Source organism: Anopheles coustani, chromosome 2, assembly GCF_943734705.1.
Source record: "Anopheles coustani chromosome 2, idAnoCousDA_361_x.2, whole genome shotgun sequence".
Classification (NCBI taxonomy): Eukaryota; Metazoa; Arthropoda; class Insecta; order Diptera; family Culicidae; genus Anopheles; species Anopheles coustani.
In genome coordinates this window covers 38454615-38481536 of record NC_071289.1, presented here as the reverse complement: position 1 = coordinate 38481536, position 26922 = coordinate 38454615, and the positions used below count along the sequence as shown (strand labels likewise).

General features: G+C 42.2%; 1 protein-coding gene across 1 annotated transcript; it reads left to right on the top strand.

Annotated features, from left to right (window-relative positions):
* Window positions 1–338: 338 nt before the first annotated feature.
* LOC131267237 (UPF0047 protein YjbQ) lies at window positions 339–23039 on the top strand. Its single transcript, XM_058270055.1, has 5 exons — window positions 339–511; window positions 2753–4018; window positions 20515–20569; window positions 20830–20911; window positions 21006–23039. Exons 2-5 carry the CDS (start codon window positions 3856–3858, stop codon window positions 21219–21221), a joined length of 516 nt encoding a protein of 171 aa, XP_058126038.1. The 5' UTR covers window positions 339–511; window positions 2753–3855; the 3' UTR covers window positions 21222–23039.
* The last annotated feature ends 3883 nt before the right edge of the window (window positions 23040–26922 follow it).

Genomic DNA, 26922 nt, shown 5'->3' with positions numbered 1-26922 from the left:
ACAGCTGTCAATTAGACAATTTTTGACAGCGATCTTTTAGTGATGGTAATTAAAGCGCCTTGTGTGGATCGGATCTTTCATATACGAGCAGCAATGGAGCAAAATTACATTCACCCTTTGCTCTTACTTTGGCAAAACCTTACTTTAAAAAAAAATATTACAACTAGTATTTGCATCATTATCTGCCACCACACCTGGATCAAGGCCATGTTATTCCCATAAAGTGTAGCATGTGGAGCGAATCATTAGGACCGGATTGAAAAGCTCTCTGTACGGATTTTATCAAATCAATCGCTCCAGCTTCGAACTCACACCTCTAGTGTCGAGGGCAACTGGAGAGCGAGAAGAAAAAAGAAGTTGGACTGGAAAAAACGGATCTGAAATTACATAAAACAGAATCGAGTTCAATTCAGTTGTATATCGTAAAAAGTACATCGCGTTCGTATTGTCCTGATTGTGATCGAGTAGTGGGTGTTGTGTGTGTGTGAAGTGGCCGAATGTATGTGTGACGGTATGTGTACATGCGGGTATGCGCGTGAAGCAGAGAAAATTCATCACACGCCGTCGGACACGGAGGACGGTGTGTTTGAAGTTTGATGGTTTTTACTCGCCCCAAAGCAGTCGCGATCCAATCTTTCACTGCTGCCATCGGCACAGTCCTACATTCTACCATTCGCAGGAGCAGCCTGCGTTCTTTCGTGTTTTCTGGCCCGCCGTGAAGGTAGTGGGCTTGAATGTGATTCTAGCCGCGTGCAAGGAAATCCCTTGCTAAACACACCACGCAGCAAGCGGACGTTCGATAGCAGGATACAAAACCGTTCCGAAGCACGCGGACACACATGGCAGTGCATGGTAAAGCCAGTCTCCGAGCAAAAGTGTTCTGCGTGTCCGAGGAGTCCAAAGGGCGAGCGCTTGTGTCTCTGGGTGTGTGCAGTGTGTGCTCGAGGAAAACATTTTCCCTATTCCCTGCACAGCGGCAGTGGCCAATTTTCATCCCAACCATACAGCGCTGTGCGGAGTAAATCAAGTCCCAGAGTGATTCAAAGTGATAAATTCGATAGCGAACAGAACTTGCAGAATATTCGGTGCAGTGCTCAAGTTCAGAACCCTGTGCTTAAAATCAATGGTACCGGGTGGACCCATCCCGATTGTCCACGATTAGTGGCACTAAAATGCCGTAAAGTACTACCAGTGCCTGCTGCAAACATCTTATGCGAATGATTATGTATGCTGCAGCCCTGGAGAAAGAGAGTTTGAGATAAAGATCAATGGAAAAGTGAGAAAGAAGGCAAATAGCAAAAAAAAAGGATATTCTACTACAGTATAAGAGCGAGAGGGTTGAGAAAACGGGCCCGAGCGAACGAGAGAGACAGAGAGCGGCAGGAGGAAAAACGGAGCCCGATGTAGTTTAGAAAAGAAGAGCATGCTTGATCTAACAATTACAACATAAACCTTATGTGTTAAGTTACTATGATCCGCTAAATAGCTCCAATTTTCATACTGCTTGATACAACCGAATGTTTCCAGGAGTTCTTTTAGGAGCGGTCATCATCGTCCTATTGGTTGATGGTTTGTCCAGGTTTGCCACAAGAGTCAATTTGAGCTTAATATGTCGCATTACAGCTTAGCAAATCTTTCAAACACACTAAAACAAGTCCCATCGAATAAAACTAATTCTCCGACGAAATGCTTACTACTAAACGGTATGGTGTTCCTAGCTTGCTAACACGTTTGCGTGTGGGTGGCAAGTGAAAAGCCAACTTTTATGAAGGTATTTGGGAACCATAGGCCTTTTGCTACTTAGAAAAACGACCCACAGGACTGTTTCTGTTGTAAATTTAATGCACACTTCCCTTTTTCGTCGGTACCCGTTATGTAAATCTTAAAGGCGGCTAAGAGCAGCACAGTTTTTCCGCTATTCGCATAAGATCAAGTTAAGCGTACGTAAAGAGTCAATGGTTTTGTCAGTCTTTTCACCGTTGTCGCGCAGAAACTTCGATCAAACTTTTTCCCCTAGAACACACTTAAGTAGGTAAACTTTATCATGCTATTTTGTTCCCAACCCTAATATGACCCTTATCGGATATCCCGGTATGATCCGGGTGCGAAAAGCACCGCAGACGAGGAGGTTTTTGATATTTCTCGAAAATGTGTCTCCGAAAAGACGTCGAGAAAAGTGCTCATAACTATTCGAGTTTTTTTTTTATTCTTTCCTTCGTGCCTCCAACCATGAATGGCCTCGTTAAAGGAAGGACCACACACAAACGGCACGCAAGGAATTCCCGTACACTGGTGCGTGTCCTATGGAACGGTTGTGCGTGACGCGTGTGTACTAACCAAAAAAAGGAAGATAAAAAAATGAATGATTATAGAACCGGTATTTAAAAAATAGTATTATTGTATAATGAAGACACGAAACGTGCTGTTGTGATGGATCGGAAATGAGATTGCTAAGAATGTGGCTACCGAACAGCGACACCGGGAAACTCTGTGTCCAATGCACGTGCAATTAGTCGCGGGAGACGACGCGTTGGTCGCTAAAATTAAACCTGTCATACTGTAATCCTGGTAATCAGCCTGGTGGACTTCACCCTGAGGGAAAATTCGATTTTCCATTCCATTTTCAAAGTGCTTGGTGTGGATGTGTTTGTGTGTGTGCGTGTTGCTTGGAAATGTGCATCCCTTTTTCCGTGCTCTAATTTTGCGTTGTTTTGTTGTACTTATACATTTCCTTTTTCCCCCGCCCCAACAGGCAAGTATGCTAATCAAAGCAGCCGTCGTCGAGTGATGCGTTTTTGATAGAGGCTCTTGAGGAGGAAGTAACGGCACATCGGCGACCGAGAAGAAAGATGTCCACGAGCTGAGTCGACAAAGTTGTGCTTGGGTTTTTTTTTGTGAATGAGATGAGAGAGTGTTGCAATGCTGCTCAGTGAAAAGCGATCGGTTCGGGCGAGGAAAATGTAGGGCGCCGGCAATCCTGTGGCACCGCAATCAAGTGAAAGAAAGGAAGTTTGCAAGGAAGAAAAAATTGTACCATACACCCACCTCCGGTGACCCAACAAACGGGTTTGTGTTGTTCGCCCTGCTCTGTGGAATAGATCGTTTTTCGGTTACGGGCACACGGGCACGTGTGTCGGAGTTCTTCAAGTCGAATACGATCGGCATCCGGAGCGGCATCCCGGAAGTGCTCGAGTTTCAAACGCATGGTGTAGCGAGTGCGTGCGTGTGTGAGTGTGTGCGCGCGTGTGTGAGTTTGCATAGGGTTCTGGTGTCCGCCCGGTGGTTGCCGTCCACTGCCTCAAAACGGATCATCCCCGCAAGCGGAGCAGCCCTCCTTCATCGGTCACCGACGAGTCCTCGTCATCGATACCGTTGTCAACGTCCGCCGGGGGCCGTGGGGGAGGAGGATCAGCGGTAGCGCGCGCAGCAGCAGGTGGTGGAGGAAGAGGCGGAGCTGGAGCAGGTGGTGCCAGTGCCGGGGGAGCTAGTGGAAGTTCCGCCGACGTAGGAGTAGCGACAAGTGCTGTGGTTGGTGGTAGTGGTGGTGGTGGCAGTGGCAGTGGTGGTGGCGGCGGCAGTAGAGCCAAAGGAAGAAAAGGCAGTGCCGCTAGTAGTGGGGGTGGTGGCGGCGGAAGTGGTGGTGGCGTTGGTGGAAGAGCCAACAACAGCGGCAACAGTGTCGCTGGCGGGGGTGAAGCGGAACGGAGCAGTGGCGGAGGCAGCTCGGCGGCCAGCCACCGGCACCAGGCCGGATACCACCGTTATCCGCAGCAGGCGTCCACGGCGGGGGTAAACCCGGCGACGGCGACAACGACGACCACGACCACGGGCTCATCATATGAGAAGAGCAATAACATGGCATCATCGAATCACCGTGGCATACAGATTGGGTCCGCCTGGTTTCAGCGCAAGATCAACCTCCGGCCCCAGCATCGCGGCGTCCACCTGGTGACGGAGGAGATCCTGCGGCAGATGCCGGAGCTGGGTCAATTTTCCGTCGGACTATGCCACGTACAGAGTAAGTGTGCTGCAATCCTCTCGGCAAACAACCTGAACGTCTTCACGTGGAAATTCTGCTTCGATTCTTCACTCCGTCTCCGTCTTTCTCGCCCTACTTTTCTATATTTACACATTCAAACAATAAGATACCAAAGATATTTACGGAAAATTGAGTTTATTCAAATGATTATTTATCCTTCTAGTAAGATCTGGAAATGAATGATGGAACAGTTTCACTATGAGAAGTATGATTATACCAAAAAACATCAAAATCAGTTTTTACGGTTCTCGCATTTATCGAGAAATTAACCGGTCTGTATTTGGCTATGAACTTAAAAACCTAAACACATTCTGATCTCGAAAGTCAGGATAGTCATCACCGATCACTTTGACATAAAAATTCCAGTCGAAAGAAAATCAGAACCGGTCGTGCCCGATTCCGATTTTGAGGAAGGAATGTATCTGTCAAACGCGTTTGGCAGAAAACTTCTGGGAAAATATGACAGATAAAGTCCTCGTCTAATAAGGGTATTATTGAAATATAATCCTTAACCATATCCTATAGTTTTTCAATTGTTCTATGAACCAAACAGATTTGAGTTAAATTTTCAATAATGACGCCTACAGATATCAAAATTTATCAAGGTGTTCTCAGGCATCGTACTAATTTATGCCAACTTTGCCAACCCCAGATGAGAAGCAGTTTGTATGAAATGTTGACTCATCGGCTATTACACCTTTTACCACTGTTTAGCGCGATGGCCAAGGCGTTTAGTGACACCGTCCAAAACATTAATACGATCGCCGGAGCTATTAAGACAGCGCGAGCGCCGTTTAGCAACTCCATCCAAAGCATTAAGAATATGACAGACCCTTCTAAGATAATGGGAGCACCCTTTGCGCGTTGCCCGCACCTATTAGACCGTTCGCCGCACCTTTTAGCGGCAGTCATTTTTCCGAGCCTTTTGTGAGCGCTTTTGTTCAAAAAGTCGATTGTAGAGGTGGATGCTTCATTTCGTGGTTTGAATTTTCCGTTACGTATAAATATTTTCGAATATTTTTTGTTTAGCTGGAAAGTTCTTTAAAATGTCTCGGGAAATTCTTTCTGAAAATTGTAAATGAAAATAGTAATTGCCATAAAGAGCTTTAATATTTATTTTCATAAAGGTCGCCTTTTCAAAAACATTCTTATTTACATTTGTGCATTGGGTTTGGTGCATATTTACTCCATAATTGCTTCCTTTCTGAGGCATTTTGTGATATATGACCACATATTGCATCTTCTGAGAGGTCAAATCCAAAAGTCGGTACAGTTTGATTATTACTCATCTCTGACCAAAACATAGTTTTCTTATGTACCAATTCGCGGGTTGTTGGTCGAACTGAGCCTTTTTCGGGGCATTCAATAATTTCAATTCGAGTTTCATACATTATTTCATTCAAATCTATATCGTAATTTGACATAGAATTTAAATAGGTTATCTGCGTACACATCTTAACGCATCTTGAAAACTTGTTATGGTTGTTCTTGGAAGGTAGAGACTTTAGATTCGAAAGTTGTCAAATGTTGGATGAATGGTCTAAATTGACCACTAAAATTATGGCGTTTAATTCTGATGACTAGAGATTTACTTTTTTCTTAAATAAACCGTCCGTAAATAAATATTGCGGATCAAGCGCCGAATGAGTCTGGAATGGCGATGACAGGCATCATGTCTAACTTCAATTACGAATAGGTACGAGAGAAGAGAGCTTACTTTCATTTCCATCCGGTCTGCCGCTGTGGCACACTGATTCCAACAAAATTCACTGCGCCAGACATGCATCCCAATTGCGTTTGGTGTTCTGCACGGTTCATCGGTAGTGCATCTCGAGGCCGGCCGGCCCTAAAGAGGAGGCTTAGGTTTTAGGCCGCTAAAACCTTATGCTTCACTGCCAACTGGCGGGCCGTGCATTTTTCCAACGGACCCGATAATGATACCCTTTCGCTTCGCCCGAGAGCCACCGAGAGACGACGGCTAATTGCGATGAAAATGTGCTGATAATTAAAGCCGATAAACAGCCAACCATTCGAAATATGTCTTGATTACTTATTTAGCACCACGCCCTCGCGAGCTTCCTTGGCTATGGCCAGCCGGCGCCCGTGTGTTGTGCGACGGTTGAACGATTTCCCGGCCGAAACCGCGCACTTCTGCTCGCAGTCGGCGAAGAAAGTGGTCGTTTTTCACCCACGGACGTCGCGCAGACTGCACCACACCGACAGTTCCGAGAGGCGTTGGAAGCCACGGGGACCATCGCGAAGTCAGTGGGCACATTTCCGTAGGCTTCGTTCCGCCGGGTGTCCTGCACAATTGCTGCAATTGCATTTTCTTGCGGCTGCCAGTGGCGCAGAACGCAGCAGAACGAGGTAAAGCGCCTCTGCCTCGCCCGGACGCCGTGTTTCCGCTTTCCCAGTGCCGAGCGGTGATAGTTTTAATGGTTGACATTTTCTTGGGCGACCGCTTCGGTGCAGTGCGCCGTGGCGTGGCCGTTCGGTTGCGTGACCGAGTGTCATCGTCATTTGTCTTCTTGTGGCTTGTGTGTGTGTGTGTGTGTGTGTGTCCCTTCCCTCCCGGCTCCGGGGGTTTCCTCCGCTCCGCGCTCTGCACGACGACATGCTCGCGCGCCAATTTTGAATTATTTACTGTCTTATTTGCGGCGTAGCCCTTACGGGCAATAAGGCGGCAGGGCGCTCGCGCTAGGCGCAAGCAAACTGGAAGTAAAGGAAAAACGGTAAGGATATCGAAGTGACGAAACAAAGCCGACCCCACTGGGCACACGGGCAATCAGTGGCAAACATTGTAAGAACTTCAAAACGGGACGAAATAGAAGCGAATGAATTGAAGCTTAGGTGAAGAAATTTAGGGAAAATGGGAATAATTTGCTTTCAAAATAATTAGACATACTCGTGTTTGCAAACCATTTATGGTAAGACAGTAATGTGCAATAAAATCAAATTAAAATATGTGAGTGCCAGCTCTCCCTCCATATGTTCGAAGTTCTATTTGTGTTCAAAGTTGTCGATTTTATGATCAGTTAATAATATATTTAAATCAATAGATGCATAGACATCTGTAAAGGCTATTGCTGTTTAAGTTAAAACGATTCTTTTCTAGTTGAAGGTAACTTTCACTCACTAGAACACAAAGTCCCCAAATTCTGCTAGTGTGTACTTATGTTCTAGATTAGCGATCAACAATTACAAAAGCTCATGTATATTTACGTCTTCATGATTTTTGGAAATCAATATTCAATATTCCTTCTCTTGTAACACTCGATAAATAATGTGTTTTGTTTATCGACACAAACAATTATGAACAAAAATCTTTTAACTTTAGTTCAGGGTGAAACACCACACTATTGAAATACATTCTATTACCAAAATGCTTATTTGATTGTGCGTTTTTGCGGATTTCTTTTTATTTCTGACTTGTAATACTTGCCTGTTTCATTACGAATTGTTTTCCCTTGATCAAATTGTTCAAATCATTTTCTAAAAAATCATGCAAAATCATTCAATTAGTTGTAGATGAAGTTGCACTTTGTTCAATCAATTTCGAATGTTACCTGAACGTATGGGAATGAAATGTTGTATCACAAACACTTTTTTAAAATTTTGTTTAGCAATATTTTAAAAAAATATATAATGGCCTTGCAACATTGTCCTTTACAAAATGAACGGGAAATAAAATATCTGGGAAGAATTGATTGTATCGAGTTGACTTTGGAAGTTATTCAAAATAATAGTGTACCGGCTTCCGTGGGATGTGAATAGCAAAAATTATAATATTGAATAGTCTTCCGGCCTCCAAGGTGGTGTGTTGTTTATCGGTACAAAACCGTACAAAAATCGGTTTAAACTTATACAAGTTCAAAATCTTCCGGCAGAAACTGTTGGTAAATTATGTATAACGGTGCTAGATATTAAAAGTTTCCTTCGTGTTTGCCTACAACCAAATATTTCTTGGACCCTATCACACGTTTGGCTGGGCATTGATTTCGATCAAATATGTTTAAAGCGTGTAGTTAGCAAATGGAGTATAGTAAGGGGGGGTCCCTTCTAATTTATCCTCTCCTCTGCCTGGTGTGTAATACACCAGGATCATTATCGATTTTGGTTGCGTTTCTATGTAGTAGAGATAATCGCAAACAGTTTCGGGTGCCCTTTTTCCCCAAAAACCCTACCATGCGGGCATCATGCTTGCAGTTCTCTTTCATTTTCTCCTTTGCAACGCTGTGTGTCCCGCTGATGCATTGGGCTAAAGAGAGTGTATGCGGCATAAGATGTGTTTTTGAGCCGTGCATAAACGACAGCCGGCTACGCGTTCGAGACGGGGCACTTTGGGATGCGATGGATAATGACCGGACCGGAAAAGAGCAGCCGAAAAGCGGAGGAGAGAGGAGCAAGGAACGCGCAGGAAGCCCCAACAGCAGCAGCATCGGCAGCAACATTTGAGGCCAGCGAGATATGGAATGCTGTGGATCGGCGTCTTCTTCTGCTAGCTTTTTTTTGTTGTTGCGAGAGGTGGTGATGACGGTGTGGTGCACATGAATAAAAAACTACTCCGCAGATATAAATCTAAATTATGGGATGGCGAAAAAAAAGGACCAAAAAGCCGGGGCCTCGCAGGGGAAAGAAGGTCACCAAATGGTGGTTGGAGGAAGAGGAGGAGGAGGAGGGAGGAGGGAGGAGGATGAGGATTTCGGCATGTTGGCTGGCAGTTGGGCTGCCTTTCGCCAACCCCGCCAACGGGGTGAGACGAATGTGGTTATGTATTTTTCAACGGCACGGCTCGGATGGGCCGAAGCTGATCCGTGGTCGTGAGGTTCCGCATCCGAATGCCTTTGACCATCCGGTTAAATGGGTCCGCTGTCAGGGAGCAATGGGCGAGAAAGTGATATGTTTTTAATGAAAATGATCACCGTTCGGAGGGAGGGAGCGGGTGGGCCAACGGTTGTCGAGCGTATGGCGAACGCGCCCGATATGCTAAGCATTGGGTACAAATTTATAAATTGAAATATTCATGGTTCACCTATGGTATTCGCTGGGCCGCCTGCCCACCCCCTCCTCCAGCGTCACGCGGTGACTTTCGGTCGCTCGCTTTATTTTGGGGGCCACGTATATACGTAAACTTCTCGTACATCAATAATCTAACGTCCTCCAATTTCCGTTTCCCCACCCTCGTGTGGTGGGGGGGGCCGGAGGGGAGGGCATTTCCGCGTTTGGGGTCTGCTGTGCGCACGCCTGTGCGGGCGGCGGGGGTGAGACCCGGGGAGGAAAGTGATCCGTCGCGAACGCGCTCTAATTCCGGACGGAGTATCGACCACTCAACATATCGCGCTACCCTCCCACCCAAGCCAGCGGTGGGGCGGTGTCCTGGGAGACCTGCCGTGGTGGTGGTGGTGGTGTGTGTTTTTGCTTCGGGAACACGGGGCAGAACCTTCAGCTTGGTTGGAATGAAATAATGCTTTTGGCAGTGAATACTGTTATTGAATAAGTTTCCTATAAAATGCAAGGCTGAAACGGTATGTTTAAATAGAGGCCATCGTGAGCCTATGGAAGGGAGGGGCAAAGATCAGGACACAAGGGGGGAAGATCCTGTGTTCCAAATATATTGCTTTTTTCATATGGCCACAGCGTTTTCCCACGCTATCTCATGGTGTGGCATACGGGGGAAATGTTCCCTCCAAATTTGGTAGGTTAGGCCGAGGCTAAGGTAAATAATTTAGGAAAAAGTTTTCTTTTAATATTTGAGTCAAACGAATATTCCTGTATGCAGTTATGCTAAATTTATTAATTTCAAATGCAAACACTCCCTAATTGCTGGTTAGAAAACCAATCCATAGTTGTTGGCGAACCCTCTCGTTGGCGTTGGTTCGAATCTCAACTGAGTCCGAATTTTTTCCCTTAAGTGCAGACAAAGGGTGGGTGCGGGAGATTTGGCCCTGCATGTAATTTTGGTCCACTGAAAAGAAGATCAATTATCAGACTGATTTCAAATGCACTCTAACCTTTTTTATGCTGTTGATATTGATTTATTCTAGCCAAATTTGAATGCGATTGAATGAGTATATTTTGAGAAAATCGTTTAAATCTACGAAGCTGTCACAGCTGTTCGCCCACATTGAAATTTAAGTAACCATTGCGTTGTAAAATCGTAAGTGATGTTTTTCTTATGTTTTGAGCGCAATCAAAAGAAGAGAAGTTTCAAAACGTTACTTGCATTTTTGAGCTCAAAAAATATGTTTTTTTTTTGTGTAAATGTAGCGCACAATAGATGCCAGGAAATCCGGTTTGGGTTGAAACGAAATTTCTATGCATTCTGACTGACATTCAGCTGGTTGTCAGAGACTTTCACAATAGAAGCGCATGAATTGAAACTTAGTTGAAGGAATTTAGGAAAAATGGGGATAATTTGCTTTCAAAATAATTAGACATACTCGTGTTTGCAAACCATTTATGGTAAGACAGTAATGTGCAATAAAATCAAATTAAAATATGTGAGTGCCAGTGTGTCTCACTCCATATGTTCGAAGTTCTATTTGTGTTCAAAGTTCGATTTTATGATCAGTTCATAAAATATTTAAAAAATGCGTTCAACGTGCAAAAAAGTGGATTTTAAAATATCAAATTAAAAATTTAATATCACTATTTAATCACAAAACACATAAAATAAACATTTTTTTATGTAGGCCAAAACTGGTACTCAGGTGGGCCAAAATAAAATCAAAGTGGGCCAAAATAGCGACGAAAAGTGTGTTCGAAAATTGATATTTTTTTAGTGAAAACATAAAATAAACATATGTTGTTTTACTCTGTCACGTATAAGTACATGAAAGACAGAAATGTAATTAGACAACAAGAACAGGCCATACTGAAGCTGACATTCTAAGAATTTGCGTGATGATCTGCTATGTTTCAATATCTTCTTGGCGTAACGATCGTTTTGGTCGTGCCTACCCGTTAGCGTGTTAGTAGAACCTTTTCCCTTTGTGCACTTCCAAGTCAGTTCTCTCGTACAGGGGAGGGTCCGGTCTCGGTTGGGATTTGAACCCACGCCATCGAGGTGGTAAGCCTCGGCGCTCATGGGCCGATTTTCTAACCTGCGCTACCGCTCGGCTGTTTCGGATTCCATATGTTCAAATTAGCGTTGAATAATGAATCTTTTGGCGAGATTCAATCATATGAATCTTTCACCTAAGATTTATTCAGATGGATTCGTGAATCTTTAGGAATTCGAATCTTCAAATCAATGAATCTTCATGAATCTTTCATGGATCTGAATCTCCACGATTCTTTCATTGACCCTCGATCCAATTTTGGCTCATCACTTTTCTTCCGTTGATGTATCTTTCGGATTCATGAATCTCTCATCAAAAGATTAACGAATCTTTAAAACGCAAAAAATCATACAGATTCATGAATCTGAATCTGAATTACACAACTCTAGTTTCATTTCATTTCATTTCGTTGATTGATTATATGTTTGGCATAAAAATCCCCTACAAGTTAGAATTAATTATGACAAAACCTTCATTTCACAAAACATGACTCATAAGAGGGGAAAATTAGAGCCTAACCAAAAATTTGGTAATTAACAATGATGAGTTCAATTTTTTCGTATAATGAGCGTTTTGAAAACATGTCTTACTAGAAAAGTATCATATTTAAAAAATCCAATATTTTACGTTGGTGAGTTGAAGTGGTATGAAAATGGGAACCAACCCGATGGCAGAACAAGCAAACCCCGATGGATCATGGTTTAGTCATGGAATTCATTTTTTTTCTATCCAAACTGACGGACCAGAACGTCCACCCAGGAGGAGAGGGTTGGCAATGAACGATGGCCGATTGGTGGCCGGGTGGGCAATAGGTGACCGAGACGGTCGTTCCCATTTATGCTGCAGCAAATTTTCCATGGAAGGAGGGGGGCAGCGCCAGAAGGGAGGATGAATGCGGTTCGGTTAGAACGAGGAACTGACAAAATTCCGTGTCCATGACCTGACTAAAGTAATCATAGTGGTGTGGTTGGTTGGGTTTTCCCGTTTTTTTTTTGCTCCACCTCCGTTCTGTCCCGGTATATTGTAGCTTATTTGTGCCCTAGTTTGCGTGCATGTGTGCGTGCGTGTAAGGATGCTTCGGTCGTCTCTCTTGCAGCGCTTGTTTATACCGTTTGCTGTAATGCTGCAGCATGGCGCGATAGAGAGCGGGAGTAGAGCCTTGTAGTGGACACAGCATATTGGAGAGCATATTTTGGCAGCGAGAGATGCGGCTCGCCTTAATCTTCTACTTCGTGGGCCACGAAAGCCGAAAAACAGGGACCGACAACGCCGTGTGCAAGCGAATAAAGCAGGATCGTAGATTGAATTCCGCAACCAACTCAACAGCGAGGCAGTGACGAAAAAACGGCTCCACTTATTTGCCTCGTAACAACGATGTTACAACGAGCCTTTACCTTGACGGAAGGATTTTCAATACCGTCCCATTTGGAAGACTAATCAACTCAGCTCCCGCTGGTTTTTACCACGGCCCCAGCAGCGTCCAGTCGCCTCTTTACAACTCTATGCCATACCTTGCTGTCACGACATACTCCAATTAGTTTTACGGTGTGCGATTTGTGACCGTGGGGGGAGGTGGAATTCCCTCCCGAAAGGGGAAACGATTGTTTTTGCGGTAGAAAGAGATGATATCACAGATCAACCTTAGCGGTGTTTGGCTACTGGAGAGTTAAAGGATCTAAAAAACAAAAGATAGAGAATGGACTTTGCAAAGAGATGGAGAGAGAGAAAGAAGGTAGAACGAGAGTGATATGAAAGGGAAACCCTTGGATTGATTTGTAGGAAAAAGGAGGAAATAACACTACCGGCTAGGACGAGAGATTGTGTAAGGACTGCTGGAGAAATTTAGTATCTCATTCACGTGGGAAAATAAGAAAAAAAAAAAACAATTCGATACAGAGCATAAACTAGAGATATGTTGAGAGAAAGTGAGAGCGTAAGAGAGTAAAACGAGATGAGAAAGAAGGAAATTTTACTAGGAGTACCATCCTTTTTCGGTACTATTCAGCAACTGTCAGTGTCAATCAGACGTGCATTCAGCACGATAGGTTCAGCATGTGAATGCGGAGGTTTTGGTAAATGCTTTTTATATTTAATTTTATATTGCGATGCTTCGGAAAAAGCCATTCCCGAAAAAACAAATTCCCTGAAGAGAATAGAGAGAAAGTAACAACTGTTTGAACGTAGGTTTGTTTCTGTGAACGTTAACGGACAGTTTCTTGTTCAAAATCGTACGATGGAGAATCATGGTTGCTATTAATAGAAGACGAACACATTTTTGTTATTATTATCCTCGTTGTTGAAAACCGTTCTGTGGCCAATGGTTGCAGCATAGCGTTGTCAATTCAAAAACCTTCCTACTATCTGCCGTGCAAGATGCTGTGACTTACCAAAGCTATTTAGCGTCAAGCTTGTGGGTGAACATCTGCATGATAACCCTGCAACGCCTACCCCGTTTCTCCGACGTAGGAAGTGTGCTGCACAAAATGTACACCTTGCTTTTACCGTGTCCCGAGTGCCGGGGTCGGTTGGTGGACAATTTCTTTTAGCCAGCTTTCATTTTACTCCTTTCTGCCTTACGTTCCATTTCAATTCTGATAAAGCACATCCTTGTTTTATGCAACGAGCATGTGTCCCTGGGTCTTTATTGGATTCCAAACCACCCCCTCCCTCCCCCCCTCTGGTTGGGCTTTGTTGGGAACAACGTTGTGGGCGCCCGCACACACATCGACATCGACATCGACATCGACCACCCGGGAGCGACGGCTGGTGCTTCCGGCGAAAGGAAAACAATCCTTCCGTTCCTTGCGGGCCCCGGCAGCGAGGATACAAGCGAGCTGCGTACAAACCGTAGCACTGTGCGGTTAATACGATGTTTATGTGGGTGTGTGTGTGTGCATATGTATGTGCGTCCCTCCCGGGGTCTGAATCTCCGAGGAAGCGAACATTCTTCTCCTTTGTGGCGAGCAAGTACTCGCCAGTGTCGGTATTCGTGGAACGCCCGGAATCATGAATGAATGAATGAATGAGAGCGGTCCGCAGCCGAAAAAGGAAAAAGGGTGTGCGGGGCGGACGCCGGTGCCGGTGGCTCATCCCTTTCCGTGGCCGGAAGGAGGAGGGATGCGCGAAGGGCAGGATTCCGGCAATCCCAGGCAGTAAACCAGCGACACCGCCCTTGATGCTGGCGTGGGAGGTTGGTCAAGAGAAATGAGTGTGCTGTAAACAACTTCCTTTCAATGAGCTTTTTCGCTCCTACATTGTGGCTCGCGTGCACGGATGGGCGGCCGTCTCAGGGCGAGTTGCACAAATGACACATTGGCAGGCCCGCAAGGAGCGCACATTGTTGCATTTGTGGTGGTGGTTCATTTTTCTACACGCGCTAGGCATTCGTGTTACATGCATTGTATAACTAGGCCCTAAAGCATAAAAATAAAAACCTTTCACCATAATTTATATAGTTAGTCAGTGGTCGTATTGTATTATTAAATTGAAATAAATTATAAACAAGCGGTTCTCCCCGCTTTAACGAAGATGAAACACGTCACACGTTAATTCATTGAAGAGTAACTTACTTTTATTATTTTGCAATTTCGCGTGCCCCGTCTGTTTTTAAATTTATTACTTCCAATTGTAAAAAAAACACAATATTTACACTTATGTAAGGTAATGTGAGGCCATATGCCCCCCTTAAGCGGAAATCTTTTATTCCTCGCAATCAATTATTTATTTATTTATTTATTTATTTTTCAGAACGGCCCTCTTGCTTTCACAATCCTGAAATGCTCCTCACAATCAATCCAATCAAGAAAAATAATCCAAATCTCCACAGATCGATTCCGAAGCCTCTCTTCTAATCCAAAAATTAATAAAATGACATAAACATTTGCAAGTTTCTATTCAAACAATGATTTTTATAATTAGTACTTTTTGCACGTGTCATATTATAATCGCTGGGCAAAATGGACCAAACAGTGTAGCAGAATTTTTCTATTTGATGAATGCCGCAAATAATCGGCGTAAAAATTGTTAAGGGGACGGGAAACGAAGCGTAATCGCTAGCGTAATCGTGTTATTCTGCTGGTCCATCTGTCCAGCATGCGTAATCTTGTCAGTACGTAAACAAACGAATCAATAGTTCATTCATCCGTGATTATTTATCAAATTTCTAAGATAATTCAGCGTAGTTTTTGTATTTTTAAAAATAAACAACAAAATAATAGCAGTAGCTTCAAGAAATGTTGCCATTTTTACCAAATTGCAAAACATAAACAAAGCTAAGATGACGCTTGGCCTGAATATCGACGATACACGAGAGACCAGCGATTACGCTTCGTTTACCGAGCCCTTTATGTTGAATTTAATCAAATGTGCGTTATGGATATACATACAACTTTGTGTTAATTTAGCTTGAACAGAACTGCATAAAATTGGATATCGGGTGTGTTTTGCTTAACATTTACGGCATTTCATTCCACCCCACATAAGACGGCGCATTTTGGCCCCGTGTGAGAATGTTTGGTTTTTTATCTTCACAACTAGAATGTAAGAATGCTGAATTCGATCCTTTTCAGTATTTGCTCGGTTGTGGTTGTTGAATGTCTGCTCGATTACAATATTTTATTTTAACACTTGTTATAGCTTAAACTATCGTTCAGAATTCTTATATAATTTCAGGCAAAATTAGACTATGCCGCCTATGAACATATTATATTACCTTATATTGTATCAAATGATGGAACCCCCCCTGTAACGAACGGTTGAACCTGAATGTAACGGTTAAAACAATATTGGTGTATTTTAACACACTTTCCCCTATATTCGCAGTCATATTGATTTGTATGCCTCAAAAATTGCAAAAATAGCAATGTATGTTAATAACATGTTTAACTTATTCAAAACATTTAAAAATTTACACCATAAGTCATTTAAAAGTTTTAGAAAACAAACAAAAATATAAAAATGAGCTGAGAAAAGAACCGAAGTAATGTAGGAAACGTTGTTCGTAACACAACCGGTCGTAGCAACCATTTTCTTATCATTACAGATAACCTTTCAATTTCTGTACTACAGTAACCTGCACAAAATATATATTACTGATTAAGTAGTATCTCGTGGCGGACCTGGCGGACGAATCTACATTCGCTTCCACATTTTATAAACAAATAGCAGGCAACTGTACAGAGTTTATAATGGGTGTTTTACTACAGTAAAAAAACAAGTTAGTTTGTTTTATGGTATCAAAGACTAAAAATGTTTGAAATTTTTTTTTTTTTAAGGAAAATTTGTAACAAACGCGAGTGACACCTGAAAAGATCGTTATGAAAATGTACAGCGTGTTACACTGAACGTTTAAATCACGTTTAGTTGTCTCTCTTAAATGTTTTCTTAGTATTGCAAAATCTATGTTTCACCTTAAACCCTTAAAATAAACTATTCTTCTTACCTTAAAAACTCAAAACTGTACAGCATGCAAACGATGCATCTCATTTGTCGGCTCCAAGCAACGATTCTCGTCTTGCTAATGTACATTTGGAAATGTCGATAATTAAATTTAATTTGACTTCCTGATGAACTGCTTCGGCCTAACAAACGTTTGGGCACGTTTGACCCCGAGGTCCTGCTGTCCCAAACGATAACCTTCAGCTGGCTATCATTGCACCGGTTTCCATTTTATTCACCAAGCCAAAACGGTCTCGCGCGAGCCTTTACCGCCATCAAACAATCGTCGGTGTCCCTTGTTCGCTACGAGCGAAACATGGATCATGCATGCAGCGTTGTCATGTTGGAAAAGGCGCCCAGACCACCGAGTGACACTCGCACGATCCCAACGGCGTGGTTGGAGCACGTAGTTCGAAATTAAAACAACCGTGCGAAGCGTAAAACTTCCAACAAAACAGCTGCGAGGAACGCGGGGTGGCGATATGGAAGCCGATAGAGTATTTAATGAAAATACCTTTCGGTGATGCATCATCAATTGTTTCATGTGCTTTTTGCCTCGATCCACAGAGAAAGAGAGAGAGAGAGGGAGAGAAAGATTTTCCTTGGTAATGATGATGGAATTCAAATATGCATCATCAGCGTGAGTTTGCACCCCTGGGAGGGTGATGTGTAGGTTGGTTTGTGATATAAAAATAGTGACCATAACAAAAATGAAGAAAACTTTACTTTTCCGTTCGATTGATGACGAGATGAAATTTGTTCGTAATTAAATTTATTATAGCTTGACCGAGATAATTGATCTGTATTTTAATTAGTAATTTCTTAAGCTCCGAGTGCAACTTATTTCCCATGGAATGATTATCACGTTTGAAACCGAATGTTCGTGAAGGAAAAAATAATTCTATACCTCAACAAACTGTGGGTTTTTTTTTAGATAATTTCCAAAGCAAATCAGTTAATGGTTTGTGGAAAAGTGTTGTTAACTTCGCTCCATAAGAAATGCCAGAACATAATCATATATCTTACGGTTCAAAAACCAAAAAACCATAAACACCGTTTTCGTATAGCATCGGTGAAACATGGAATTGCAGTCAGAAACTGGAAGGCCGCCTAAAGAGGGGTGGCAATCGTTACGTGTCTGAAGCAAATTAGCCGATCGTATTGCTTTGATGAATTTTAAGCATATTTCTGCCCGATTTGAAAATGGAAAAATTGCTTGCCCATTTAGTAACAAACTAGTTGCCTTCCGTGCGCCTATTAACATACGATTGAGTTGGTATAGTAAGCGTCAAAAGAACGCCATTCGCTGAACGAGGCGACCACGGTTAGAGACGTGCACATGTTGGGGTTTATCGTCAAGCATGAAGAAAGGTTTTTCAAGAGTACAGTGCATTGCGAAACGGGGCGGTTCGCTAATCTATTAATCGTCATGAGCGGTACATGATGACAAAACGCACATACACACGCGATACTGCGGAAATGGGCTACCACGTTGCATGTCCCTGAAGCGATGACTGAGCTTTCCCATTCCCAAACCCCGGGGGCGGGCGGGAGTTTCGATACTTCCGCCTTTAAAGTGCAGCGCATGCAAGGAGTGTTGTGGAGTCCTGCACAATAAATTGGTTGTACTTCCCACCAACACCAAGAGGAGCACAGCACCATCGTTGGTCCCTAGCCTAGCCTCTCGTCGGTTGTAGATGCTCTCGTTTTGAGGTTGATACAACAAATAATCGAAACTGCTTGTTCGGCGGTATGATAATTGCAATTTGAAGGGTATTTGAAATCTGACAAAATCAAATTTATGTTATTTATGTATGCTTCAAAGCTATTATGTATTTTTGAATGGTTTTCCGTAAATTTTTTTTATGCGTACATACATTCAGAATGCAGTGTTGTGGTGTTTAACTCGGTGGCTTGCTTAGCTGAATCAATGTCACTTGACGGCTAAGCAAATGCGTTTATGCCACCGAGTTTAACACCACTATGCTGCCTTCGTAGTTGATATACGTATGCATACACGTATTAAAAAGTGTTCAGAAAATTGTTCAAAAATATATAAGAATAGCTTTAAAGCATAAACAAAAACAAAAATGTTTCTGATTATTGGAGTTTTAAAATGTAGCATAACAACAGTTTCTTTGTTTATTCCCTGGTTTTCGGTTTGAGACAACACAGATGCATTAGAGGCAAAGTTGGATGCGTTAGAGACAAACTCAGATACGTCGGAGACAGAATTCGATGAGCTATAAATACCAGACGGCTTAGAGACAACAGTAGATGAGCTATCTCAATCATTCGTGGGTTAGAGCATAGCCTAGATGGCAACACCTTTATTTATCTAAATCGCTTGGGGTATCAATTTGTGTTTAGTGTACTATTATTTTTAAGAACTATTATAGGATAGCTATTTTTTGTTTTGTTTTTGTTGTTGAAATTACAGCAGATCCCCGCAGTACGCTGTACTCGATATACGCGTTTTCGAAATACGCGATATTTAAAAAAATGACAGATAGCGTTTTCCGATGTTGCCTGATTTCCGATGTTGCGTTTTCCGATGTTGCCTGATTTCTGAATGGTCAATTTGGCTTTGGTTTGGTGGGATGAAGTTTTTAATACGCTGTTTTAAACAGCCGTTTAAAGGCCATGAGTGCAACGGCTTGAATTTCCAAGAAATTATCAATTGTTTTCACAATCAATACACGTTGGTTATTATTTCGTTAAACTTCAATATAATCTTGACGCGTGTGCTATAATAATTTCAGAAAAGTTACATAGCGAAGATGTTCGAAAAAGGAATGAGTTAGGCAGCAATAGCCTAGCAAATAAAACGACCACTAATCAACAGTGCAGACCATTTCCCAAAGCAAACTAATCTGCGGAATTCTGCGAACGTAATGAAATAATGGAAACGTAATGAAATAATAGAAGAAATGGAATGCTTATTAGTGATTGATAGAATATACGTTAAATAAGCGAAAATCGGCCAATGAACGCCGTGGCTTCACCACCTCGACGGCTTGGGTTCGAATCCCAACCGAGACCGGACCCTCCCCTGTACGAGTGGACTGACAATCCACGTACAAAAGTCTCTTAAGCCTTTAACGGGAAGGCATGACCAACATGGTCGCAACGCCAAGAATAAAAAAAAGCAAATTCCTCACTTCAATATGAAATGTAAACGATATGGTAGAGGAAAAATCATTAACGATCCCAAACATTAACGTAAAGCGGGAAGCTACTGTATTTGTCACCTGGGGTTTATAAAGTCCAGTACTTAAACTATAACGGTGAGACAAGTAAATCACGCTGGATAGTATGGAGGAGTGTGGGATGGGGTAATAAAAAAAGAAACAGATAAAACAAGTAATATGGAAGCGTTAAATAGTTAACTGGTGTACTTGTTTGTACATTCGTACATTATATTGCAATAACATATGTATTGGATAATTTCCATTACCAATAACACTTTAAACACAGTACAAGTATTAATGGACCGCTGATATGCTGTGTGTTTAATTGATACTATAGTTCGCAATGTAATTCATGTAAAACATGAGTGTTTACTATTAGCACAGGTAGCGCAGCAGAATTGCAACACAGCGTGGCTATTAATATCTCGTGCCTTCGCTTTTTTACATTCTTCCTACATGCAACTGTAAAAACAATATTCAACTGCAACGATAACCATTGGCGATGGCGATGTTTTTCGTTTTCGATTTTACATTCATTGTACGCTGTGTGTGTATCTCACATTTTTATTTCCCTTTTCCCGCCGGCCCGGTCTTTAATTTGCGCTGATCAAGGCTGAGCACATCTTTCCTCTGTGTTGCTCTTTCGTTGGTTCCCCTTGCTGCTTTTAGCTTAGTTAATGGAGCGTACGGCATTTTCAGGTCGGCCAAGCATACAAAACAATCTTACACTTGCCTAAATTGTGCTAATTATTCCGTTGTGTTCTCCTTTTGTTTTCATCTTTTACAGTTTTGCATACATCCGCTAGCTTAGCACTGAATGAGAGCTGGGATCCAGACGTACGGTAAGTTGGAGAAATTTGCTACCAAAGCCGCTATGCCGCGGGCCGTAAAGAAATCACTCGCACTCGAAGGTCAATAGTGCCTACTGAAGCAAAATGTGGCTCATGTTTTCCTAAGCTAGCACAACAGACATGAATTACAACTGATCAGGGTGGGGGTTTTCCTTTCATAGGACCAGACTTGTAGTATCATAATAACATACACGAATCGATCTCTTACCGGTACGGTAGCATTATAAATAATTGTTTCCTTTTACTTTTAGGGACGATATGGAAATGATGTTGAACAAAATAGTGCCCGAAGGACTTCCATACAGGCATTCCTGCGAAGGTCCAGACGATATGGTACTGAACGTTTGCCTTCTTCCGTTGAAATGTATGCTAATATTTTTTTTCTTCCTATTTTTCATGTACCCCATTGTGTGCTTTGCCCCGCTAGCCCGCTCACGTAAAAGCATGCTTCCTCGGAAGCTCCCTGACAATCCCAATCACTGACGGCAAACTGTCGCTGGGCACGTGGCAAGGTGTTTGGCTGTGCGAGCATCGCGACCACGCCGGCTCCCGGAAGTTGGTGATAACGCTGTCCGGTTGTCCCCGCGATTCCGCCCGAAGTCCACTATCGCCTGTATCACCGATCGCTTCCACCTCCAGTTAGGGTCGGCCGCGCTCTGCTCGCGATAGTCGGTAATCGTGGGTTAGAGCGGCATTCTGCTGTAAGGTCAACAATTGTTCAACTACCAGAAATGCAACAACAACAACAACAACAACAACAACAACAGCAACAGCAACTTCATCAACAGCAATTTTAACAACAAAAACAGCAACAACAACCACAGAAAACAGAGCAAAAAACATTTATGCTACCACTAATGCTACTACTACTACTACTACTACTACTACTACTACTACCATGATTAACTAAATTGTAATGCTACTTACGACACTACTTTTACTACTACTATTACTACTACTACAACTACTTCTACTATTACTGCATCGAATTGTAGCAATTGCAAATCCGTTTGAAAAGAGTGGAACACGGTTGAGTGCACTGCAGGAAGCGGTGCGCATCTCCGTAACTGATCAGCATGATCGCAAGAAATTGCACACACCCATACGTTCACGAACACACCTACACACACACAAAACATACACACATACATACACTCACCAAACCTACGCAACACACACATACCAGCGAAGCTAAACAAGGATACACATTTTAAACCGAATGACATAACAGAGGCTCCCTGGGGCCTGCGTTAATAAATTGACCGCCCGATAGTAGATGGTCCTAAGGATGCAATCAGGATCGTATAGTAAGTGAGAGCAAGTGTAGCAGCCGTACATGTAGCTGGTAGTAGCTTGACCGTGGTACGTGGTGTACCAAAAAAGAGAAGAGCATAAAAAATGACCGCCCGGACAACGTTATACGTTGCTCGCGTTTCGACCTGACAGGCGAGAGAGGTGTGTTGTGTAACCCCCCTCCCCTCCCCATGCAGTAGTGCAGATTGCGGGCTGCACTGAAAATTACCGAAACAGCTGAGAAATGAAAATATAACTTAAATTGTTGACACTTGTTTTTAAAATCGTTAAAAATGGACACATTGTGAGCGGTGTTTGGTGAACGGTGTTGCAATCACGGTTCGCCCAGCAGTACAAGCAGGCTCGAAAGCATCCATTTCCTTCCAAAAATCAAATTTTGTGGAGACGCGCATTCATGTGCGTTACGCTCGTAAGGATCTGCAATTGTTACGTCAACTACAAAATCTGTAAAAAAAAGGAAAGAGTAAGACAACCTTGCGTGGTTGAGTCGAGCAGTAGAAATGTGCGCATCCCCCGCATAGGGCGGCGGGTAGTAGAAGCGAGAAGTTTATGGGAAAAACCCGTGTGCAAATGCGGTGTGCGGTGTTGTACCGTTGCAATAATGTGGCAGTTTCTTTCGTTGTTTGGTGGATGATTTATTTTCCCTGTTGTACATTGCTCCTAGCAAAAACCGACCACAAATGTGCCGATTAGTTAAACGTCGTTACTGAAAAGTTCCAAATAAGTATGGATTGTTTTAGATTGATCAATGGTTCGAGAAGCTAAACTCGTAGTCGCGAACATAGCTAGACTGAATCCATTTGATGATGAACGGTCAGGGAACGATTGCTATTGAATTTGATTTGATGTTTTTGTTTTTTTAAATATACATATACATTAATAGTTCGGCAATAGCAACTTTTCAGCAGCAGAACGAATGTCTACGAACTTGCCATGGAAATAAGAGGCAGAAAGAAGCAAACGCAATGAATAGCAAGTAGTTGGTAAAGTAATGGATGTATTTAATGCGTGTGTACGAAAGGCCTACCGATGGCGGCAACCAACTCTACTGTACAGTTTTGCAAACCTTCACATTTGCTGTACTTTTCGCGGTCAGCAAAGCGAAATGCGTTGTGCGAGAAGTTAGAAGAAAAAATAAATAGCAAAAACAAAAACCCTTTTTTATTTTGTTCATTATTACCACTAACCACCTAGTTTTGTTGTTGCGTTTCATATAAAAAAAGGATTGGTGTCATCCTATTTGTAATTAGTTTTAACATAACAATTCGAATTCCAATTATTGAAAAAAAATCAATTATTGACCATCAAAATTCAAGCTTCTTATGTCCCTTTTTAATTTCATCCAATGGTGTTGACAACGTAACACTGCCGGTTCGGTTGGAACATCTCGACTTGGGTCGAAACTTGGCATGACATATATCAAAGGCAACTAAGGGTCGTCCAACCGATCCGGTGTGAACATATGAAGGGTTGCAATAATCTTAGAGAGGCTTTGAGTTGTGTCTGGAACGAATTGCATCTTAACAGGTTAATAACCATAGGCCGACCATAAAAATGTTTAACGCATCCTTGAAGCCAAACAGAACCAATTCTACACAGTAATTAACACATCCTTATCAAGATTGGTTTGTGGTAAATGAATTGTTAAATTAGTTTTAATTTGTTGCATGACAGTGGACGATGAAATATTAAAATTGTAAGGAAATTTTATTGATTTTTGTATATGTTCACCCGAACTTTTTAAGTACTAAATTTCAGTAGCGTTCCTTCGAACCGCACAATGAATTGTGTACCAACTTCATAAGCAATCGTAGTAAAAGTAAAATGCAGGAATGCGCTACATGTAAATCTAAATGCTCTAACTGTCTCATCGTTACGGTGGTTTACATGTATTCCTTAATCAATATTCTTTCATTCAAATAATTGCACAGAAACTGGCGATTGTGGGAGAATGAAGGAGAAAACAAAAACAAAAATAACACAATGAAACGGTAGCGATGACGCAATTGTGACGTGCAGGAGCAATAAACATTCTCTAGTGGCGCTAGGCGGACTATTGGTCGCAGTGGGCATTGAGACATGACATCCCGGGGCCCTAACGGAACGGAGTAAAGCACTGGAAGCGAAATACTTCCTAATTTTTGATTAAGAGCGATACTCCAAACGATACACTGATAAATATCAGAAGACCCCAAATAATAATTGAAATATTCACGCATGTTCATAACACTACCATGAAGAACACCCATAAAGAGTCATGAATATTGTTCTTTAAAGAAATCATATAAAATGAGGAAACCCGAACTCAACATAAAGAGAGAAAATGGCAAAAAATAAAATGACGAAGGGGAGAGAAATAAAATAAAAATCTTGGTATGAGCTTTAAAAACAAAATAAGTATAATAAAAAGTAATATAACTAACGTTAAATAATTAGATAAAGGCGTGCGCATATACACTTCAATAGGAGACATACTGGGAGGTGTCCCATTCGGAACACACGGCATCCAAGTTAAAAAAAGGTCAACCATCCTAAACAGATCACGAGGTTGTCCATTTACATGCATATCGGTACAAGTTGGGAAATATTATTTTCAACGAATGTTAGTTTCTATCCTATGATTGGTGGAAGCAATTTGTTAGTTTTGACGACGAACAGTTTTATTATGGACAGTTTTGAAAATCCACAGTTTTATTATGGACAGTTTTGAAAATCCCAATGCTCCCGTTGTTTGTAACAGGATAAATTTAACGAAAAAAAAACTACTAAAGGTACAATAAATGTGCAATAAACATTGAAGGTAGGGAAAAATTTATATATTTTTTTACGCTTTAACGCTTGTACGTACATGGATGTGAGTGGACTGGTTCGAAACAGATCTCGCTAGGATGGAAAAGGCTTGATGTACGAATAAAAATTCCCATTTTCCTTCTTTCCCTCAACCCGAGAGAAGGTTCACACACTCACACACACACACACACACACACACACACATACAGGAGCATTATATCATCTACACACGTTAGACGGAAAAGACGTAAAGGCCAGCAAAAGTAGTTAAAAAGATTTAAATGGTAGCACAGGCGGGGTGAGAGAAAAAGCTAACTCTTTTTGTAATGCAATTTTTATTTAACTTTATAGAACAGAGCAATTATTTAGCGTGTAAGTTGCTTATACTTTATAAAGTATTAACATATTATAGGAATGCAACTTATAGTGGACAAAAGAGGCAACGTGAGCAAACGGTAACTATTCTTGTAAACGATGCTGAAGACTCGCGGTTTACATTTGTTGGCAGGCATTGTTTTTACAATTGATCGAATGTTTCCGTTCTCTTCTTGTTGTGTTCTGCCCATCGGACGGAAGGGCCAGCGTAGGACGGCTAAACCGTTCACCCCATTACTAGGAACGTGGAATGGTTGGCCAGGGAAGGGCGCGGAAGGTTTTAGCTCAGTGCAATGTTGAACGTGATCGGTTTTCCAAAACGAGAGATTCTTCCCCCACGTTCTGGTCTGCCGATATGCTACGAAGCTGCCGGGTTGGGTATATAGAGGTAGGGAAGATGGGAGCTAACTGGTTCGTCAAGCCGGACGCGATCGACGGCAAAAGGTGTGAGAATAGGTTCAATGTTCCTCTGCACTTAAAACCATCGGAAGCAAATTGCAAGTTTAGCGCGGAAAAGGCACGAGGGGTGCGCCCTCGTAGTAGAATTATATTATAGGAAACCAACTGTCGGCGGAGTGCTATGTTTAATCTTCGAATATTTACGTTTGAAACATTCGATTTCGGCTAGTTATTTGGGACATTTTTTATTTTCATTTGATAACTTAGGTAATATTTTGTAATAAAAAGGTAAAAAGCTTAAAAAAAAAGATGAAAATACCGCAAGTAACCCATTAATAAATAAAACCCTCACGCTCCCAGCTAACAAAACAAACATTTCTGTTGATTTGAATATCGCTCGTACGCGCGTTACAAGGTAAAATATAACCACAAAACAAACAAACAAAAACATGAATAAATAAAAAAGTCCATAAACAATCCGAATTCTGAAAATTTGTAGTTGGAGTAAATTTTCGATACCGTTAAGCGGAGAGCAATTTTGTTGTGCCCGTAAATCAGTGGGCAGAATGTGCGGCTGGCCGAATTCGTTGGAGGCCATCTTAATCGTGGCGTGGCGAGGGCATAAGATATTTAAAAATAACAAAAATAAAACAGCCTAATTGAACGTTCAAGAAGATGCTCCAAAAAGCTGGTGGTGGAAGTCAAAATTCATCAAACCAATCCAATCTTTCAGAAATGTTCAAGCTTTTTCGCTGCTATTGTTGTAACAATTAGGAAGCGAGCAGTAGGTCCAACCGTTGCCGTTGGGTAAAAGTAGTGAAGAAAACTAAAGTAATACAGGTACACGAAAGGCGGTTCAGGCGACGGAAGCGATCGAACGGTGATGCAACAAAAATGCAACAAGCAAAAGAAAAATAGAATAATTATTTTGTATACCACTTGTAATGCGCAAGCAAATGCAAAATTTCCGCCCTGTACTGATTAAGAGAACACACAAACACACGCTATGCCAGACCGAGAGCGCCACTCACATATTCAGACATAAACACACAACAATTTGTGCACAACATTTGGCCATCGTATATACCAAGTAGGCTACACACTTCCGAACACACAAATGCAGTCGCTTGCCGTACGCATGTAAATCCGTAGACCAAAGGAATTAAGGAAGTAGAGTAAATTTAAACGAAGGCCGACGGCCGAAATATTCAAAACCGCCAAGTGCGCACGCGGTCCTGCAAACCGTTAACGACTGCTTTGAGCAGTGAAAGTGACTACACAATCCATTCTCACACCAAAGCACATCACAACTCGTCGAGCCAGTGAAAGTAAGTAACAACGCGTCCAAAGGTAGTGAACAAAACAATGTCTATTTTCTTCGTTCTTTTCTATACAACACACGGTAACGAAGCTATTTTGCGCGAGCAGGAGATTAGTAAACGAGGAACATGAACGAGCAGGAGCCG

Excerpts from the sequence above, each read along its gene's own strand:
- LOC131267237 (XM_058270055.1), top strand. The coding sequence starts at position 3,856 with ATGGCATCATCGAATCACCGTGGCATACAGATTGGGTCCGCCTGGTTT. Across the intron at positions 4,019-20,514 it reads CGGACTATGCCACGTACAGA|TTTTGCATACATCCGCTAGC; the intron begins GTAAGTGTGCTG and ends CATCTTTTACAG. Across the intron at positions 20,912-21,005 it reads GCGAAGGTCCAGACGATATG|CCCGCTCACGTAAAAGCATG; the intron begins GTACTGAACGTT and ends TTGCCCCGCTAG.